Source organism: Gobio gobio (assembly GCF_949357685.1).
Source record: "Gobio gobio genome assembly, chromosome: 8".
In the NCBI taxonomy this organism is placed as follows: Eukaryota; Metazoa; Chordata; class Actinopteri; order Cypriniformes; family Gobionidae; genus Gobio; species Gobio gobio.
Genome location: NC_137114.1, coordinates 55272892 through 55294388, shown reverse-complemented (window position 1 = coordinate 55294388; position 21497 = coordinate 55272892). Strand labels below are relative to the sequence as shown.

The window sequence follows — 21497 nt, the reverse complement described above, 5'->3', positions numbered from 1 at the left end:
TTTGAAACAACAGAAGATGCCTCGGGGTAATTTTTCTATAAACCATCAGGAAACAGCGGCGAGAAGAACATACGCGACAATGTTTACTTTAGTCAACTTTACCAAAACCACACTACGAAAGGCTTCAGATGGCACTGATGTCCCGGAAATACAGAGATAACGCCTCGCTAGAGTGGCCAGCCTCGGGAATCGCCTTTCATTTGCTTTCCACCAGTCAGAGTTTGTACTACTGCTGTATTTTTCTGTCGAAATGGTCCAACACAGTAAGCTTTTCCATTGCTTCATTTTGCGAGATCTGGTTTGTGGTTGCACATATCGACACGCTCCATGAGTGAACAAATAACGCTATACACAGCATATTTCTTAACCATGCATCAAAAAAAAAAAAAAAAGCGTTAAAAACATTTAAACCGTTTAACTGATAGTATTAATCGTCAAAGTTCTTACTTTCGGTTAACGGGTAAATGGTCAGTAGCATCCCTACACTGCTGTGGACGTTGTTTACTTTTTTAATGTGTTTACTGTGATAATGGTTTGAGGATGGGAGTAGGATTTGGTATTCGGTTTTGGATTCGGATTCGGATTCGGCCAAATCTTAACCAGTGGATTCGGCCGAACCCCAAAAATCTGGATTCGGTGCATCCCTAATTTTAACAACGTGAACTAATGAGTATTTATATATATTTCATATTGACAGCATTGTTATTTATTCATTTTGTTTAAACCTCTCGAGTTGGCCGTCATGCCGGCGTGATTGGCTTGCTTTTTTTCTAATAAGTGCCAAAGAGACTCAAATAACTCTGTCGTTTTTTTTATCATTCAGGCAAGTGTTAAACATCATTATAATCTGTTAAGTTTCTATTTTTTTTTGTGTACAGTCACAATAAAAACAAATTGTTGTGCTTTTTTCAAAATAAGGGAAACAAACATGATTCGCGATCTTCAGCCTCTCTCTCAATGATGTCTAATCTGATTCTCTTCAGAAAATGACCTCTAGCTTAGTGAGAACTTGACACACAAACATGAGACAAATGTCTAAAGAAAGGTTGACATGTCAGGTTTTAAATCGTGTAAATCAAAACGAAAACAAATATTCTGTGTTTATGTAATCTGTGTGAAAAGTGGGAGATATCAGTCAACTCATTACTGCCTCATTACCCGCTAATGCGGCCACGCCCACGGGCCACGCGCTCATTCATTATCAAATACAGGCAATCCATGCGTCGACGCCCACACACACATCAACTCATACAAACACAACTAGTGAAGCTATGGGTCAGATACATCGCTTTGAGTAATAATCCTGGAATAATTCTCCTCATGGAAAGCTGATTGAGAGTTCATTGTAAGGTAGGGTAATTTTAAAAGGCTCAGTTAGCATCTGTGAATATTAAATGCAAAAAGACTGTTTAAATATAAATCCTGATGTAACATGATGCAAGACTGTTTAGACAAGATTTATTTGGCCTGTTTTTGTTTTGTATAAATTGTATCTTAATTTTAATCAATGTTTTTAATATAGTTGCTTCTTATTTTATAAGAAGTCAATATAACAGACAATAGCCTTAGCGCTGCATTGCACGCGTCTCATAAATTAACTTAAGATGGACAAAATATTTGAGTTTTAATTTCCTTTTTTACAGTGAATTTCGTTTTGTATAAATTGTATCTAAATTTTAATCAATGTTTTTAAAACGAATTTTGCTTCATATTGATGTTTAAATATTATACCCTATGTTGTTGTTTTTTTGTTTGTTTTTTAGAATGTTAATTGCTTTCTTTAACCCTCATGCATTGTTCGATTTCTGTTTACACTCCTTATGGTCCGGGTCAAATTGACCCTAATTGGATTCAATACAATTCCCCAAAAATCATACAATGAAAAAACACATACAATCAGGTACAAACAATTCACTTTTAATATCAATACTTTTCACACATTACAAAGAATAAATATCTGAATTTACGATTTATAAAAATACATTTAACCACTATTTTTAAGATTGGCCCGTAGGACACTTGCCTTTATACATTTAGAACAATAATATCTTAGTCTAAACCTAAAGTAATCTTGACCAACTATATAGCATTTTAAAGCTTTCAGACTCTAATTTTCATATTTGGTGACTGATTTTCAAAAGAGATGACAGAGCAGTAGATAAATAGCGATAGATTCGTCATTTGTGATGCAGTGCCAAACGATAACGCGCGCTCTGACTCTTTCCATATCGTTTTTTATATGCATTTTAGAGATTTAATTCAAATCAAATATGAACATTACTACCCAAACTACTTCTGAATAGGATGTCTACTTCATAGATATTTTTAAAAGTATGAAAATATAACGTTCAGATCACTCAAACCATATATGGAAATCGAAGAGTCTACATGTCATCTAGTGGAAAACGTTGGTACTGCGCACAAAAACATCTTTTTTTTATTTTAGATATCAACCTAAAATTTGGTACAGAATTTGTTCAGATATTTAGCTTTGATTTTCTTGAGGTTTTAGAATTGAATATATATATATATATATATGTTATATATTTTACATGTTCATAAACTTCTATTACTTGTTTTAAACTTTACTTTTACGACTTATACAGTGATGGCAAATTTCAAAACACTGCTTCATGAAGTTGTTAATCTCAGCAAGACACTGGCACTTCAGGACTAGAGTTGAAGAGCTCTGAGATGCACAGAGTGTTTTGTATTTTGTGTCTGTACAGTTGCTTTTGAATAGCTGTCCTATATGGGTCAAATTGACCCACAAACAGCAAGAGTGTGTAAAATTTTGATATGCACATTTCACAACGCATCAGCATGCTGAAACTTTGCATGCATGTTAATGACCCTAAATGAGAAAAGGTCACACAATTTCAAGAAAAACAATGTAGGTTAGATAGTATTTCAGATAGATTGAAAAAAGAAATTATAGCTCATTTTTACCATTTGTGGCATACAAAAAATATTTCTGTATTGAAAAAATGGGGAAAAGCTAATTTTTTTAGCTTCATATGTTAGTAAAAAACTAAAATAACAAAATATAACCAAGAAATTTTATTATTTTGGGTCTCTACATTTTCCTTAAAACATTAAAATATGCGGATCAAATTGACCCGTGAACATCACGAACGTAACAGTAATTGTGTGTGTATATGTCAAAACACATCAGTGTGTTGAAACTTTGCATGCATGTTCATGACCCTAAATGAGAAAAAGTCAAGTTAAGTCAACTTTATTTATATAGCGCTTTTAACAATACAGATTGTTTCAAAGCAGCTTTACAGTGTTAAACAGGAAAATAATGCAGCATAATTTTATTCAACCGTCTAGCCATTCTGGAGAAAACGCTGATGTCATCAGTTCATTTCAATTATCATACAGTGACAGTGTGGGCTTTAGATCAGTAATTAGAGCAGTAATTTAGTTTATATGGTTAATTTAGTTTAATAATTAGATTTATTTCGATATTTGGTTGAAAAATTTAGTGTCCAAAAAAAGTCACAAAGTTTAAAGATGAAAAACATAGGTTAACTGATATTTCAGACAACTTAAAAATCAAAACGGGTCAAATTGACCCGCAACATAACACAAGGGTTAAACTGAATTTAGTTTTGTATAAATTGTATCTTAATTTTAATCAATGTTTTTAATATATTTAATATAATTTAACACACTGGTATAATACATATATTTGTATATTTGATACCAATATAGCAGACAATAGCCTTAGCGCTGGCTCATGCATTTCACGTGTTTCTGACTGAAGCTCGAAATGATATTTGAGTATTTTGTGTATTTGATCGTTTACAAATGATTCAGAAAATATTTGTTATTGAAATGACTGGGAAAAAGTGTCCCAATCAACCTAAAGTCACCAGATACTATTTGAAATCATAATTGCATTGCATAATCCCAAATATTTTACTTATAACATTCATCATTACCAATTGTCACAATATTACTGTTTTTTTAGCTCTTCTTTCAAAAACATTTCTGATTGAAATCTTGTTTCTTTTTTGGCAGATCATTTAGCTTGCTTTAGGTAAAAACTTTAATTAAAAAACATTTAGATTTTCCCCCCAGAAAACTATATATATTTTTTTACTGTTACTGTACTTATCTAGTAAACCTAAAATCTAGTAGGCCTACCTAAAGCTCATTTATTATGCAGCTCATTATTATGCAGGTCTTTGTTTCTCAGGAGTGATCACATTATTATTCATGGTTCGTTCACACCTACTCGCATAAGGCCTGAGTAAAGAAAAAGTGTTTTACAAATTGTAAATGAATATATTGTTTTATGTGAATGAGTAGGCTCAATGATTCTCACATCAGTGTAAAGCAAAAACTCTAAACAAAAACACCCAATAATCAAAGGGCTTGTGAACACATATCTATTGTGTGTTTTGAAGCCTTAATTTTAAAACAATTTTTTTCATTTTTTCAAAAATTATGCATAAACATTATTCTCTCAAAAATACATGCATGTACATACATGTTGCTCACATATTATGGTAGCCCAGTTTGTGCTGAATAAAGTGTAATTACACTTTTGCCATTAATATGTTTATAAGCAACTGAAAAATGCACAAATGTCAGAGCATGTCAACTTCTAAAAGGCCCCAAAACAGCTCAGACTCCTAGGGGTTAAGTGGTCATGTTTAGCTTTGGAGATGGACTTAATGTGTGTCATTGTTCTCTACAGGTTGAGTGGTTGTGGTGTCACAGATGAAGGTTGTGCTGCTCTGGCTTCAGCTCTGAGATCAAACCCCTCACACCTGAGAGAACTGGATCTGTCATTTAATAAACTACAAGACTCAGGAGTGAAGCTGCTCTCTGCTGTACTGGAGAATCCTCACTGTAAACTGGATGAACTGGGGTAAGATCATATGTGACTCTGACATGAAACTGAGTCTCTGTGTGTGACAAGCAGGGCGGGCGAGAGCCGTGAGAGAATGTTGCGAGGCCGGTGGCGTTATTGCAAATGAGCGTCACCTACACGTCACACTGTGAATTTTATAATTTAATTTATTCTTAACCCTCTAATGCATGAATGATGTTCCCCTTCGAGGGAACTCGAACTGCGTCGTCGAGTGACAACACTCTGGGAACGCCCACAGCGTTACGCATCTGAAGTATGAATGAAATCAAGCCAATCTGATTGGTGGTGCGTCGTGACGTAGTAGATGACGGCATACCCGGAAGATACAAAAAGGAAGCTGATGCAAACACACACTAGCTTTTTTGCTCTTCAGCGAAGCGCTATATGTAAAAATTGTCTGTCTATTTGGTGTTGTTTGTCACATATATCCAAGTACAAGATGGCTAGTGAGCAACAGTTCACAAGGTGTGTGCACCCGTGTCCGCGATTCCTTTCGGGCACGGACACACACCTTTTGTGTGTACAATGCCTGGGCGTGCAGCACGCTAAGGCGGCTCTCGAGGGAGCCGCCTGTAGCGAGTGTGAGAAGCTGCCGCTCAGGGTGTTGCGCTCACGGCTGGCTGTGTTCGGCGAGACCGGCCAAGCCCGCGAGCCCCAGGGTTCTGGGCCCGCTGTTGCTGAGGCACGGCGGCGCCGTAGATCATGGGGCTCGCAGCGGGACCTCGTGACGGGATATGGGACTGCTGAGGCACCTTCCCTATCCTCGTCCGAGGATTCCGATGTTCTCCCGCCCCGTGCGGAAGCCCGCGATGCGGCTTCTTCCCGCGGGGTGGAGAACCCGATGCTTCAGCTATCTGGCTCTGAGGAGTCGGATGTGCTGAGCGTCGAGGCGGGTACAGTGGAGCCTGAGCCATCGCTTCACGCACCCGCTCCAGAGGAGCTAGTGGAGGTTTTGTCCCGCGCCGTGGCCAAGTTAAACATCCATTGGCCACAGGAAGAACCGGAAATCCAGCCGCCCAGTAAGCTGGATGAACGGTTCTTCAGGCGCAAGCCTCAACCTCCACGCCGGGGTCTGCCTTTTTTCCCGGACCTACACAATGAGTTGTGTAGGTCTTGGGATAAACCCTATTCGGCCAGATTAACCAGCCCTCCAGTACTCGACTTCGGTAATGTGCTGGGGGCGGCCGAACAGGGTTATGGGACACTGCCTAGGGTAGAGGAGGCTCTCGCGAGCTACCTTTCTCCCGAGGCCGCTTCGTCCCTGAAGACCCCGGTATTGCCCGCCAAACCAGCGCGCGATACATCAGCGCTGGTTGGGAGGGCATATATGGCGGCTGGGCGGGCTGGTAGTTGCCTGCACACTATGGCGGTGTTGCAGGCCTACCAGGCCGACCTCCTCAAGGAGCTCGACGAGGGCGGGGGCCCGTCTCCGGACGATGTCCTCGAACTCAGGAAGGCCACCGATTTGTCTCTCCGCATCGCCAAGGAGACGGCCCGTTCCATCGGCCGCTCCATGGCAGGTATGGTGTGTGTGGAGAGGCATCTTTGGTTAAACCTGTCGGGGATGAAGGAGAGAGAGAAACACTTTCTCCTGGATTCCCCGGTCTCGCCTTCTGGGCTTTTCGGCGGTGCGGTTAACACCGTCGTCGAGAGGTTCCAGGAGGTGAGAAAACAGGCGGCGGCCTTCCAGCAGTATCTCCCTCGTCGATCCAGCTCTTCGGGGAAGGCTGTCTCAAAGGGACAGCCTCGGCCGTCTGCTAGCTCCTCGCACCGGCAGGTGCAGAAGGAGAGCGTTGCTTCTCGCGCCCCTCCCGAGGGAGCTTGGCAAAAGAGGCGGCGCTCTCGTGGCAAGCCTTCAGAGCCTAAGGTCGATCTGAGGACCGTCCTTCAGGCGAAGAAGGCTGCCACTAAGCGGTCCTAGCTGCGGCTGGATCGCTCAGAGCTGCCCCCCCCGGGTTGGAACGACCGAGGTCGTCTTCCCCCCGGAGCTCTCGGGAGATCAGTGCTGTGTTCCCGCCGTCACAGACGCTTCGGGCCTCACTGATCTCCCGCACACGCGTGCTGTCTTCGCTGCCTCCAACAGGACTTGCGGCTGGACAGCAAACGTGTGCACCCACCGAAAATCGTTCCCGACTTCTCCCTGCCGGTCAGCCGCTTCAGGGGATCGGGAACGAGGCTCGGTTGACACCCGTGGCCAGCCTCGAGAGGCTGGTTCCCTTAGTAGATTATCTTGGCGCATGGACATGCCTTCCGAGTGTATCTACATGGGTCCTGCAGACTGTAGAGCTGGGTTACAGACTGCAGTTCGGTTCTCCTCCCCCGAAGTTCAACGGGGTGGTCCGGACTGTGGTTGGCCCAGAGCAGGTTCGGGTTATGGAACAAGAAGTACAGGCCCTGTTAGCCAAGGAAGCCATAGAGCGGGTTCCGTTGGCGAACAGGGACTCCGGGTTCTACAGCCAGTACTTTATAGTTCCCAAGAAGGATGGTGGGTTGCGTCCGATAATAGATCTCAGGCTTCTGAATCGGTCTCTGAGGAGATTCAGGTTCAGGATGCTCACAATTCCAGCCATCGTGAGTCAGATCCAGTCCGAGGACTGGTTTGTCACGATAGATCTAAAGGACGCATACTTCCATATTTCCATCCTTCCAACCCACAGGAGGTTCCTGAGGTTCGCTTTCGGGGGCGAAGCGTACCAATATCGGGTTCTTCCCTTCGGCCTGGCACTCTCCCCTCGCACCTTCACCAAGTGTATGGATGCAGCACTGGCTCCGCTGAGACTCCAGGGCATCCGTATACTAAATTACATCGACGACTGGCTCATATTGGCCAGATCGCGCGAGATGGCGGTTCGGCATCGAGATGTCGTTCTGGCCCACATAAGGTGCTTGGGGCTGAGACTCAACACGAAGAAAAGCGTGTTGACGCCCTCCCAGAGGACCACGTTCCTGGGAGTCGTATGGGATTCCACGTCAATGCGGGCACGTATGTCTCCCGCACGCGTGGAATCCATACTGGCGAACGTCTCCAGAGTGAAGTCAGGCCGCAGCCTCACTGTGAAGCAGTTCCAGAGACTGCTGGGGCTCATGGCAGCAGCGTCCAACGTGATACCTTTTGGCCTGCTGCATATGAGACCCCTACAGTGGTGGCTGAGGGCCAAGGGGTTTTCCCCGAGGGGAAATCCGTTTCGTATGATCAGGGTAACGCGCAGATGCCTTCGTTCCCTCGTCATATGGCGGAAACCTTGGTTCCTGTCCCAGGGGCCAGTGCTGGGAGCATCATGTTGCCGGAAGGCCGTTTCAACAGATGCCTCCCTCACTGGTTGGGGCGCGGTCATGGAAGGCCGCTTTGCGAGAGGTCTGTGGGAGACCCGGCATTCTTCATGGCACATCAACTGCCTGGAGATGCTGGCGGTCTACAAGGCTCTGAGGAGCTTTTACCCGGACCTCCGTGGCCACCATGTCCTGATACGCTCAGACAACACTTCGGTTGTCGCGTATCTCAATCACCAGGGGGGTTTGAGGTCGCGCCCTCTATGCAGACTGGCGCATCAAATCCTCCTGTGGTCCCAGGGGAAGTTATCGTCCCTCAGGGCGATATACATTCCCGGGGACCAAAACCAGGGAGCAGACATCCTGTCGAGGCAGGGGCTGAGGCCCGGGGAGTGGCGACTCCACCCAGAGGTGGTGGAGGCCATGTGCGAGAGATTCGGCCCAGTGGAAGTGGACTTGTTCGCGTCTCGAGAGACGTCCCACTGTCCACTGTGGTTCTCTCTCAGGCATCCAGCCCCGTTGGGACTGGACGCCATGATGCAGACGTGGCCGAGGCTGCGTCTGTACGCATTTCCCCCGATCACTCTGCTCCCGGGAGTTCTGGAGCGGGTCCGCCGGGAGGGCATCAGCCTGCTCTTAGTAGCACCCCGGTGGCCCACTCGAGTATGGTTCTCGGACATCATAGCTCTGATAGACGGCTCTCCGTGGCAGGTTCCTCTGAGGAGGGATCTGCTCTCTCAGGCAGGGGGCACAATATTTCACCCCAGGCCGGAGTTGTGGAGCCTCTGGGTCTGGCCCCTGAGGGGGCTCGGTACCTAGAGGCAGGCCTGTCAGCAGAGGTAGTCGAGACCTTACTCAGCTCCAGGGCTCCTTCTACCAGGAGACTGTACAGCCTCAAGTGGAACGTATTTTCCACTTGGTGTAGAGAGCGTGAGGTGGATCCAGTTAACTGCCCAGTGGCTTCAGTGCTGGAGTTCCTCCAAGATCGCTTCTCCGCTGGTCTTACCCCGTCCACCCTGAAGGTGTACGTGGCTGCCCTTGGGGCTTTCCACGCACCTCTAGGTGATGGACCTTTGGGGAAGCACCACCTGGTTGTACAGTTCCTCCGTGGGGCTCGGAGGATGAGGCCGGTAGCTCGCTCCAGAGCCCCAACCTGGGACCTGGCGGTGGTTCTGGAAGGGCTGGCTGAGGCCCGCTTCGAGCCACTGGAGCTGGCTGAGCCTAAGAACCTGACCTTGAAGGTGGCCTTTCTACTCGCCATTACCTCTCTGAGGAGAGTGGGAGATCTCCAGGCTTTGGCGGTCACGCCAACCTGCCTGGAGTTTGCCCCTGGCAGAGTAAGGGCCATTCTTCACCCTAGACCGGGTTACATTCCCAAGGTTCCATCTCAGGGAGCCCGGTCTCTGGTTCTTCAGGCTTTCCATCCCCCTCCCCACCTGACGGCGGAAGAGGGGAGACTTCATCTGCTCTGCCCGGTCAGAGCTCTGGGTATTTATCTAGAGAAGTCTTCCCATTGGAGGAGGTCAGACCAGTTGTTGGTGTGCTTTGGCTCACCCAAGAAGGGGCTGCCTGCGTCAACTCAGACGATCAGTAACTGGATCGTCCAGGCTATAGCCACGGCTTATGGGGTGCGCAATTTGCCTTCCCCCATGGCCGTGAGGGCCCATTCCACCAGGAGCATAGCTTCCTCAGTGGCCCTCCTTTCTGGCGTCTCGCTTCAAGAGGTATGCGAGGCGGCCGGGGGGGCCACCCCGCACACCTTCATACGTTTTTACAGTCTGCACCTCCCGGTGACGCCTGGTGCTCGCGTTCTTGCGTCCTGAGTGTGCCTGGGTCTCCAGCTTCACACTGGGACGTGGGGTGATTTCGGTGTGGCCTAGTGGGTATTAACGTTCCCAGAGTGTTGTCACTCGACGACGCAGTTCGAGTTCCCTCGAAGGGGAACGTCTCGGGTTATGACTGTAACCCTTGTTCCCCGAGAAGGGAACGAGACACTGCGTCTCGTCGCCACACCTATCACGATTAGAGCGATTGCTTCATCGCAAAAGAGCTAGTGTGTGTTTGCATCAGCTTCCTTTTTGTATCTTCCGGGTATGCCGTCATCTACTACGTCACGACGCACCACCAATCAGATTGGCTTGATTTCATTCATACTTCAGATGCGTAACGCTGTGGGCGTTCCCAGAGTGTTGTCACTCGACGACGCAGTGTCTCGTTCCCTTCTCGGGGAACAAGGGTTACAGTCATAACCCGAGACGTTTTTGCACTTTAAAAAAAAAAAGTAATCTTTTTTTCTGGAAGATTTAAGATTACAGATTAACAAAATAATAATTAAAAAAATCACAAAATCATTTATTTCAATGCTTACAGTCTATATTTATTTATTAGGTCATATAAAAGTGTTGGCATATACTTATTTTATATATTTCATAATTATTTTATTCATAGTTTTAATTTATGTATGTGTTTCAAAATATTTATGTAATAGAATAAATTTATAAGTTCGCTTACACTCGCGCTAGACCCAAGTTATGGACAGCCTCACGATTGGTCACATTCTCTGCTCCCTTTCTGATCAGTTTATTCCAGTTAATATAATTTACTCATCATGCTGCTAAGATCATATGAAGGCTTCATTTTCTAATGCATAAAAAGCATTAAAGGGGTGATGAATTGAGAAATCAACTTTCCTTTGAGCCTTTGATATATAAAATTTAATCGCGATATAAGAATATCCTGTAAGTTTCAGAGCTGAAAACGTCCTTGTTAGTCAAAGAAAAGCTTTTATTGACACCAGGCCCAGAAAACGAGAGATCTCTGAATATGTCGACCACTGACGTAATAGGATGCAGACGCACCGCCTCAAGCCCCGCCCACCGACTCGTGGAGCTAAACAGGTCGCGCTACCGAGCAATAAACATGCCGGTTCCAGCTCACGTGCGTAAGACATTGCGCGTTTGTTCGCTTCATTTCACCACGGAATCGATTGTAAACAAGGTACAGGTCGAGACTGGATTTGCATTGTTACAGATAGTTTGAAATCTATTGATTACATACCTTAGCACGCAGTCACAGGCTGGAGAATCCTCTATTTGAAGTGTTATTGCTTGATTCGTGATCATACTCGGACTTGTAACATTATGGGCTAAGGCTCGGACTTGACTTTTTTAAAAGCCCAACGTCCCGGGGCTATGTGTTTTTCAGCCTGCCGACGGGCTATCTTAAATAGTGAAATAACATTCCTTTCTTGCGCGCGCACGTGTGTGTATGTGTGTGTGTGTGTGTGTGTGTGTGTACGGTTCATGGTTATATTCAGGCGACAACATTCCAATCAATCGCGGGTGGATGAGAGACGAATCTTTGTGTTTGTTTGATAAAGATATTTTGCAGGTCCTGTGAGCGTTTCTCCAGACGTTTTCAAAACAATTCCCACATGTACTGAGAGGAGCTGAAGCTCATTAAATATGCAAATCTTATCCAATCCTAGCCGTGGGCGTTTACTTCCAAGTCTTCAGTGCGGCCCATCAAAACCGACCGTTTCTTCAGAGAGCCTATTAGAAAATAGCCTATTACTTATTCATTATAATGTTTTTTGAATGTAAAAACCACGCGAACGTCATAAGTTGACGTCAGACAACAGTATAAAAAAGTAAAAAAGCCAGTTCATTACACCTTTAAAATAATTAATAAATGGATGTAAGATTGTTTTATCTGTGTAGTCGGAATATGACGTCTTTAAAAGCCATCTTTACACTGCAAAGTTGGAACAGAAGCTGCTTCTGAAATAGCATAAATGTTTATTTACAGACGGTTTAATGTTACTCAAATTATAAAATGAACATTTATGCTGTTTCAGATGCAGCTTCTGTTCCACCTTTGCAGTGTAAAGATGGCTTTAGTTATTGTTAACAGTCTATATACAGGGAGTGCAGAATTATTAGGCACGTTGATTTTCTGATCATATTTTTTTTCCAGGCACATTTGACCAATTCCAAACCACAGTAATCCTAATAACTACTATTGATTTAGTATTTAATAATGTATAAGTGATATATAATTGTTCATGAAGGCTGGAAATGAAAATCACCTTATATTCAGGTGTGCAGAATTATTAGGCATGTTTTCTTTTACAGATAAATTGAGCCAAAAAAGAGATTTAACTCAGACTGAAAAGTCAAAAAGTATTAAATGCCCATGAGAAGGATGCAATACTAATGCAATACTAGACATTGCAGTTAAGGCATGACCATTGGACAGTGAAATGCTCGTTGGGTCAGCAGGGTCAGACAAAAACAGGTGGTGAAGAAAAGACACCTGTTAACTGCAAAAGAATTAAGAATTAAGGTGAAGAATTAAGGGTGAAACCATCAGGAACCCTTTAGTCTCCAGCGCCACCATTTTCCAAAGCTGCAACCTACCTGGAGTCTCCAGAAGTGCAAGGTGTCAGGATCTCAGAGACTTCAGTTAGGTAAAGAATCCTAAAAAATGACCCCCACTAGATAAGAATCACAAGCTGAAGTGTTGTAAAATACATGAAGAAGGTTTTTTTATAGACTTTATGGACAGTTTTTTTTATAGGCTTTATGGACAGGTTGAGAGTGACTCTTGAAGGACCAGCACCACATCCTCTAGTACCACTGTTTGAAGAATTCATCTTCCAGAATCTGGCAGTTTTGGGAGTTCATTTTTAGTCCATCGCTGCAAAACGGACTTCAGGATGGACTAAAATGAACTCCCAAAACGTACTGCCAGATTCTGGAAGATGAATTCTTCAAACAGTGGTACTAGAGGATGTGGTGCTGGTCCTTCAAGAGTCACTCTCAACCTATCTGTCCATAAAGCCTATAAAAAAACCTTCTTCATGTATTTTACAACACTTCAGCTTATGATTCTTATTTAGTGGGGGCCATTTTTTAGGATTCTTTACCTAACTGAAGTCTCTGAGATCCTGACACCTTGCACTTCTGGAGACTCCAGGTAGGTTGCAGCTCTGGAAAATGGTGGCGCTGGAGACTAAAGGGTTCCTGATGGTTTCACCCTTAATTCTTCACCTTAATTCTTAATTCTTTTGCGGTTAATAGGTGTCTTTTCTCCGCCACATGTTTTTGTCTGACCCTGCTGACCCAACAAGCATTTCACTGTCCAATGGTCACGCCTTAACTGCAATGTCTAGTATTGCATTAGTATTGCACCCCTATCATGGGCATTTAATACTTTTTGACTTTTCAGTCTGAGTTAAATCTCTTTTTTGGCTCAATTTATCTGTAAAAGAAAACATGCCTAATAATTCTGCACACCTGAATATAAGGTGATTTTCATTTCCAGCCTTCATGAACAATTATATATCACTTATACATCATTAAATACTAAATCAATAGTAGTTATTAGGATTACTGTGGTTTGGAATTGGTCAAATGTGCCTGGAAAAAAAATATGATCAGAAAATCAACGTGCCTAATAATTCTGCACTCCCTGTAGTATATACTGTTCTGATTGATTTAAGTCATTGGTTACATTGAAGTATTTGACAAACGACAACACAGGTAATCATTCAAAACTGCACTTATAAATGAATAAAATGCTCCTGGAAATCACTTATTAATCATTGTTGCCTCCCATTGATGTGTGTTAATCCACTGCTAGGGTCAGTGTTTTATCTGACGTCTCACTGGTGTGTCAGCATTTATTTTTTATTAAACCACAGAGCTTGTCATTAGTTAGTTCAGATATGCTGTGATTTGACATTTGAACATTAATTTTATTTTTATTTTACATACACAGACGATTCATGGAAGGTCATGAATAATTGCCGAAAATGGAAATGTCGCACACACACTCAAGCACACACTCACACAAACACACACACACACACACAAACTCTTTCACACACACTCTCACTCTCTCTCACACACACACACACACACACACTCTCTCTCTCTCTCTCTCTCTCTCTCACTCACACACACATTGGGTTTCCATGTTGTATGGGACTTTCCACAGAAATAATGTTTTTATACTTTACAAACTGTATATTCTCTCCTCTAATCCTAACTGATGTATTTTAACAACGTGAACTAATTAGTATTTATATATATTTCATATTGACACCATAATGTTATTTATTTATTTTGTTTAAGTGGTCATGTTTAGCTTTGGAGATAGACTTAATGTGTGTCATTGTTCTCTACAGGTTGAGTAAGTGTGGTGTCACAGATGAAGGTTGTGCTGCTCTGGCTTCAGCTCTGAGATCAAACCCCTCACACCTGAAAGATCTGAGTCTGTACGGGAATAATCTAGGAGACTCAGGAGTGAAGCTGCTCACTGTTCTGAAGGATGATCCACATTATAGACTGGAGAAACTAAGGTAACAATAGTTTTTAACAGTTTCCATCATCATATTTTCAATTAAAGTTCAAATGGCTATTTTACTCACTAGAAATAAAAGGAAATGTGTAGTGGAGTGTAATGATCATTTCTGCTGGTTCTGTATCAGCTGTCTGTTGTGTGAAAGTGACCTTTCATGATCTTTTGATTTTGTAAAGTGACTTTGAGCATCAAATAGAAGCTATATTATCATGTTTGAGAATGAATTAATAAAGCTTATCTAGTTAGTGCTCAGTTTTCTTATGAAAAGATGTGACAGACCTAATGTCTCATACTGCATATGTGACTATGTGTGTTTTATTTTAGGTGTTAGAGGAGAGTCTGATGTTCTGCTGTTCATCTGATGGTGAATAAGGATCCACTACAGAGACTCACAGTCAACAGAATCAACAGAGACTGAAGATGCAGTGACATCACTGTTATAAATTAAGACTTCATTTAGATTTCAACGATCCTCTGACAGACCTGATGAGGCGGCAGTGAAACACCTTTTATTTCACAGCAGCAAATTACAGTTTCTCATTCACAGATTAACCATTTTATTTCTATAAACACACAGTATAAACTCAAAAGGTGTGTGTTTTGTTACAGAGAGAATATAGAGCCTGAATGTGTTTGTGTTGGACCAGCAGAGGGAGACAAAGACTAATGAAAGATTAATTTACAAACAATAGAAGCTTGAGTGTATAATCATGTTTATAATAATAGTTGTTACATTTGTATTAATGTATTAAAGGGGTCATGTGATGCGTTTTCATGTTTTCCTTTCTCTTTAGTGTAGCCTATAAAAACCACAATGACCAAAGTGCGGTTGATCTCGCTCTATTTGTTCAGTACTAGCTCATGCTGATGACGTTTATTCTTCTATACTAACGTGTGTCGTAGCCTGAGATTCAATAGGTGTCATCATCGTACAGTAACACACATGCCGTACCCAAGTTCATCAGATCCGTGTCGTTCAGTGTGATTTGTGATGATCTTACAGGATTGGTGAAATCACACAGTCTGTAGCAGGAATAAAAGAGAAGGCAGATCCAGACCAGATAAAACACCTCGATCGGATTCTCCCTCACAGAGCTATGTCACTCGGTGGAAATATTAGCATAATGCCACCCAAATGCACACGCAAAGAAAGAAGGCGTGGCTTCAGTTGCCAGTGTAAGGATCGGTTTTTGTGCTAAGACAAAAGCTGAGATACACACCCCAGCAATAGAACAATAAAAGTCACTAATCTTGAGAGAAGATCTCACAGAAACTGTGTGACACCACCCTAACAAACATTTCTCCCCCCTCCCCATTTTGCCCTCTCCTTGCCCTGTTTTCAAGTCACCAAATCCAGATATACCAGTGATGATGTATTTTGTAAATCTATTGTTTTATCCCTTTCATGTTTGATGTCTTTTTAAAGGTCTCAGTGCGAATGGTAAAATTGTCTCAGTTTCACTGCAGTCACTAGTAGTATTAGAAAGATTGAAAACTAATGAGAATTCAGTTCTCCTTTTGAGGAGTCTCTTCAAATATATCTGATCCACTCCCCCAAAACCAGGTGTTTGTGTTGCAAATATTTACAACCCTTTTGTTCTAGCTGGAGTATTTAAGCGAGGGTAACAGAGCTTTCAGTGGGAGAAAATTCTGTAGCCAGAACCCCCATGTGGTGCTGTGTCAGTGTCTTTGGGGCACACACATACACGACATGTAGACTATGAGTCAGACTAAATTATTTTCATATTGCTTTGCAATTGTGTTTTATGTTTTTACGCTGATCAGTTGTGTACCATGGATTCTTGTTTACTTATTTACTTTTCCTGTCTGGCCAAAATAAATGTTAATCTTGACTTATCTTGCATTATTCTGAAATCATTTTTCTAGTATGGATCGATGTAGACTCCTTAATTACCGCAAAATCTAGTGTTATGATTGATCACACCGATGATGGCACGACTGAAGCATGGAGCGCAGCGTGCGCGATATTCCGTTTTCTGACTATCGCTGGATTAGCAAGTTGTAGTCCGTGGATATGACTAAAAATTACGCTTTTTGTTGAGTGAGCATGGGCAACCACTTAAAGGTAACATATCCACTCTGCATCCTCTGACTAATCTCAGAAGTAATCATTTTGTGTCCGTAAAAGCGCGTCCGGATGCGTCTGTTTCTCTGCGATTTTGGGTCTCTCGATGAACGAAATTGAAAACTAGGAAGATACAAAGAAAATCAACGATCTAAATTAAATCGCAACTAATCTTAAAATCAGTTGATAAACTCTAAACATAACACTTTATGGAGTCACATAAAATTGGAGTCAGATAAAATTATTAATGGAGTCAGATTTAAAATGAGATATCAATAAATTAAGAGAACTTCACCAAAATGCTGAAAAGGCTTACACGCAAAATTCCTTTTGACCAAGCCATTAGCATCCGGTTTTTGGGCTAAATGGATGGAAGTTTACAGTGATGACCTGTCCTCTGTGATCTCCCGGTGGCGAGTGTCTTTTCAGCTAAATATTGGGATTGCCACAAGCGAGAGGTTTGATCTTCTTCTCTTTCTTCAGCTGTTATGGTAAGTCCATTCTTATTTGCCTTTTAGAAATGTTGGGAGTGTATAGTACTGAATACTGTATAAATCTGATGGGGCGTGAAAATTAGACAACCATATTGCTTATCAGGGACATGAAAGCAACAGCGTAGAGTAGAAATGATATCCCTTGCTTTAAAATTCTCCTTGTTTGCCTACGCAGCAAGAGAGGTTATTTTATTTCTGTACTCAAGAGAGCTTGAGTAAATTAGCTTGAGTAAATAGTAGCTTGTAAATTAAAACCTTGAATTCTGAGGAAAAATGTCCAGTTACATTTGTTTATTTGCTTTGCTGCAACAACGCAACAAAGAAAAAGAACAAATGGTCACGTTAACTTGTGAATGAAATCTTGGAGTAGATGAGCTAAAATATAATTGAAACGATCTCACTAGAATCCTTTGTGTGTAAAATGTGAAGGTGGACAAAACTGGTTCAGGTCTGATGTCACAATTATAGATGTCTTATAAAATATAGTGTTTTACTATGGTCTTACTTCAGACTTTGCAATCACTGCACTTTTGTGTGTTTATTAATGTCTCAGAAGAGACTGAAAAAATTAACAGACCAAAGAGAATCTGTGTCTTTCTCCATCAGACCTGTGTTTGTCAAACCTTTCTTTTCATGTGCAAATAGATTCTCCAAAGAATGCAATTGATAACTTCTCAGCCTAAAACAAGAAAACTGCAGCAAATAAAATTATTATTTAATTCATACTATTTTAATATAATGTTGAAATGTAAAATGGTTTTAATCTCATGATGATTCATTATTATTTAGAAGAGGAAAAGAATGTTGGGAAAGTATGAGTGTCACAGGGTGTTTTGGTGTTAGTTCATGTTTCATGTTTTTAGTTCATGTTTACTGTCATGGTTCTAAGTTTGTCTTGTTCTGTCAGCTTCCTGGTTTTGTCATGTGTTTCATTGTCATGTGACTCCCATGCCCTCACGTGATCTTGTGTCTTGTCCTGTCATTGGTTCATTGTTTAATCACTGTTCACAGGTGTCACTTGTCTTGTCATTAGTGTGTGTATTTAAGCCCTCATGTTTGCCATGTGTCTTTGTCGAGTATTACTATGTGTAACCGCTGTTGGTGAGTGTCTGTCATGTTTTTTAGTCAAGTCTTTTTCAGTTCAAGTCATGTCACATCAAGTCAAAGTCACCATTGGATTCTGTGTTTCACCTTGTAAATAAACTGCACTTGGGTTCTCAACTTGCCTCCAGTGGATTCGTTACAGAATACTCGACCTTCAACCATGAACCCAGCAGTTTCTCTGCTACGTCTACGCCAAGACCAGCGTCCCATTGAGGACTATGTTGTGGACTTTTGTGGACTATGCCATGAGGTAGACTTTAATGACGTGGCCCTCAAGGACATTTTTAGGTTTGGGCTAAACGACCCTATCCGCTCACAGATGCCAGGGGGGAAGATCCATTTTTCCCTGGCCCAATATATTGACTTTGCTCTTCTGCTGGCTGGGTCTTCTTTTACGGTGGGGACTGTGGAGGAGGGGCCCCACAACCCCACAGTACCCACCACAACCCAGCCAGAGTCATCCGCTCCAGCCCACGTCCATGCTCCAGCCCACGTCCAGGCTCCAGCCCACGTCCAGGCTCCAGCCCAAGTCCAGGCTCCAGCCCACGTCCAGGCTCCAGCCCACGTCCACGTCCAGGCTCCAGCCCACGTCCATGCTCCAGCCCACGTCCATGCTCCAGCCCAAGGCCCCGTCCAGGCTCCAGCCCAAGGCCCCGTCCAGGCTCCAGCCCAAGGCCCCGTCCAGGCTCCAGCCCAAGGCCCCGTCCAGGCTCCAGCCCAAGGCCCCGTCCAGGCTCCAGCCCAAGGCCCCGTCCAGGCTCCAGCCCACGGCCCCGTCCAGGCTCCAGCCCACGGCCCCGTCCAGGCTCCAGCCCACGGCCCCGTCCAGGCTCCAGCCCAAGGCCCCGTCCAGGCTCCAGCCCAAGGCCCCGCTGTCCCGCCCAAGAAAATTTTGGGGGGGGGCAATGGGTACATGGAGGCCATGAAGGCCCCGCCTCTGTGGCCCGATGAACTCCCGTTACCGCCATGGCCCGATTAACTCCCGTTGCCGCCATGGCCCGGTGAACTGCCGTTGCCGCCATGGCCACCCACGCCCGAGGGTCCAGGTCCTCCCACGCCCGAGGGTCCAGGTCCTCCCACGCCCGAGGGTCCAGGTCCTCCCACGCCCGAGGGTCCAGGTCCTCCCACGCCCGAGGGTCCAGGTCCTCCCACGCCCGAGGGTCCAGGTCCTCCCACGCCCGAGGGTCCAGGTCCTCCCACGCCCGAGGGTCCAGGTCCTCCCACGCCCGAGGGTCCAGGTCCTCCCACGCCCGAGGGTCCAGGTCCTCCCACGCCCGAGGGTCCAGGTCCTCCCACGCCCGAGGGTCCAGGTCCTCCCACGCCCGAGGGTCCAGGTCCTCCCACGCCCGAGGGTCCAGGTCCTCCCACGCCCGAGGGTCCAGGTCCTCCCACGCCCGAGGGTCCAGGTCCTCCCACGCCCGAGGGTCCAGGTCCTCCCACGCCCGAGGGTCCAGGTCCTCCCACGCCCGAGGGTCCAGGTCCTCCCACGCCCGAGGGTCCAGGTCCTCCCACGCCCGAGGGTCCAGGTCCTCCCACGCCCGAGGGTCCAGGTCCTCCCACGCCCGAGGGTCCAGGTCCTCCCACGCCCGAGGGTCCAGGTCCTCCCACGCCCGAGGGTCCAGGTCCTCCCACGCCCGAGGGTCCAGGTCCTCCCACGCCCGAGGGTCCAGGTCCTCCCACGCCCGAGGGTCCAGGTCCTCCCACGCCCGAGGGTCCAGGTCCTCCCACGCCCGAGGGTCCAGGTCCTCCCACGCCCGAGGGTCCAGGTCCTCCCACGCCCGAGGGTCCAGGTCCTCCCACGCCCGAGGGTCCAGGTCCTCCCACGCCCGAGGGTCCAGGTCCTCCCACGCCCGAGGGTCCAGGTCCTCCCACGCCCGAGGGTCCAGGTCCTCCCACGCCCGAGGGTCCAGGTCCTCCCACGCCCGAGGGTCCAGGTCCTCCCACGCCCGAGGGTCCAGGTCCTCCCACGCCCGAGGGTCCAGGTCCTCCCACGCCCGAGGGTCCAGGTCCTCCCACGCCCGAGGGTCCAGGTCCTCCCACGCCCGAGGGTCCAGGTCCTCCCACGCCCGAGGGTCCAGGTCCTCCCACGCCCGAGGGTCCAGGTCCTCCCACGCCCGAGGGTCCAGGTCCTCCCACGCCCGAGGGTCCAGGTCCTCCCACGCCCGAGGGTCCAGGTCCTCCCACGCCCGAGGGTCCAGGTCCTCCCACGCCCGAGGGTCCAGGTCCTCCCACGCCCGAGGGTCCAGGTCCTCCCACGCCCGAGGGTCCAGGTCCTCCCACGCCCGAGGGTCCAGGTCCTCCCACGCCCGAGGGTCCAGGTCCTCCCACGCCCGAGGGTCCAGGTCCTCCCACGCCCGAGGGTCCAGGTCCTCCCACGCCCGAGGGTCCAGGTCCTCCCACGCCCGAGGGTCCAGGTCCTCCCACGCCCGAGGGTCCAGGTCCTCCCACGCCCGAGGGTCCAGGTCCTCCCACGCCCGAGGGTCCAGGTCCTCCCACGCCCGAGGGTCCAGGTCCTCCCACGCCCGAGGGTCCAGGTCCTCCCACGCCCGAGGGTCCAGGTCCTCCCACGCCCGAGGGTCCAGGTCCTCCCACGCCCGAGGGTCCAGGTCCTCCCACGCCCGAGGGTCCAGGTCCTCCCACGCCCGAGGGTCCAGGTCCTCCCACGCCCGAGGGTCCAGGTCCTCCCACGCCCGAGGGTCCAGGTCCTCCCACGCCCGAGGGTCCAGGTCCTCCCACGCCCGAGGGTCCAGGTCCTCCCACGCCCGAGGGTCCAGGTCCTCCCACGCCCGAGGGTCCAGGTCCTCCCACGCCCGAGGGTCCAGGTCCTCCCACGCCCGAGGGTCCAGGTCCTCCCACGCCCGAGGGTCCAGGTCCTCCCACGCCCGAGGGTCCAGGTCCTCCCACGCCCGAGGGTCCAGGTCCTCCCACGCCCGAGGGTCCAGGTCCTCCCACGCCCGAGGGTCCAGGTCCTCCCACGCCCGAGGGTCCAGGTCCTCCCACGCCCGAGGGTCCAGGTCCTCCCACGCCCGAGGGTCCAGGTCCTCCCACGCCCGAGGGTCCAGGTCCTCCCACGCCCGAGGGTCCAGGTCCTCCCACGCCCGAGGGTCCAGGTCCTCCCACGCCCGAGGGTCCAGGTCCTCCCACGCCCGAGGGTCCAGGTCCTCCCACGCCCGAGGGTCCAGGTCCTCCCACGCCCGAGGGTCCAGGTCCTCCCACGCCCGAGGGTCCAGGTCCTCCCACGCCCGAGGGTCCAGGTCCTCCCACGCCCGAGGGTCCAGGTCCTCCCACG

General features: G+C 46.7%; 1 protein-coding gene across 1 annotated transcript in view; it reads left to right on the top strand.

The window, feature by feature from the left end:
* LOC307130040 (NLR family CARD domain-containing protein 3-like) overlaps positions 1-16382 on the top strand; it is a 49148-nt gene extending 32766 nt beyond the window's left edge. The window contains 3 exon segments of the mRNA XM_079822896.1: positions 4712-4885; positions 14349-14522; positions 14849-16382. Of these exon segments, the coding sequence (XP_079679022.1) occupies positions 4712-4885; positions 14349-14522; positions 14849-14855 (355 nt within the window). The 3' untranslated portion in view covers positions 14856-16382.
* The last annotated feature ends 5115 nt before the right edge of the window (positions 16383-21497 follow it).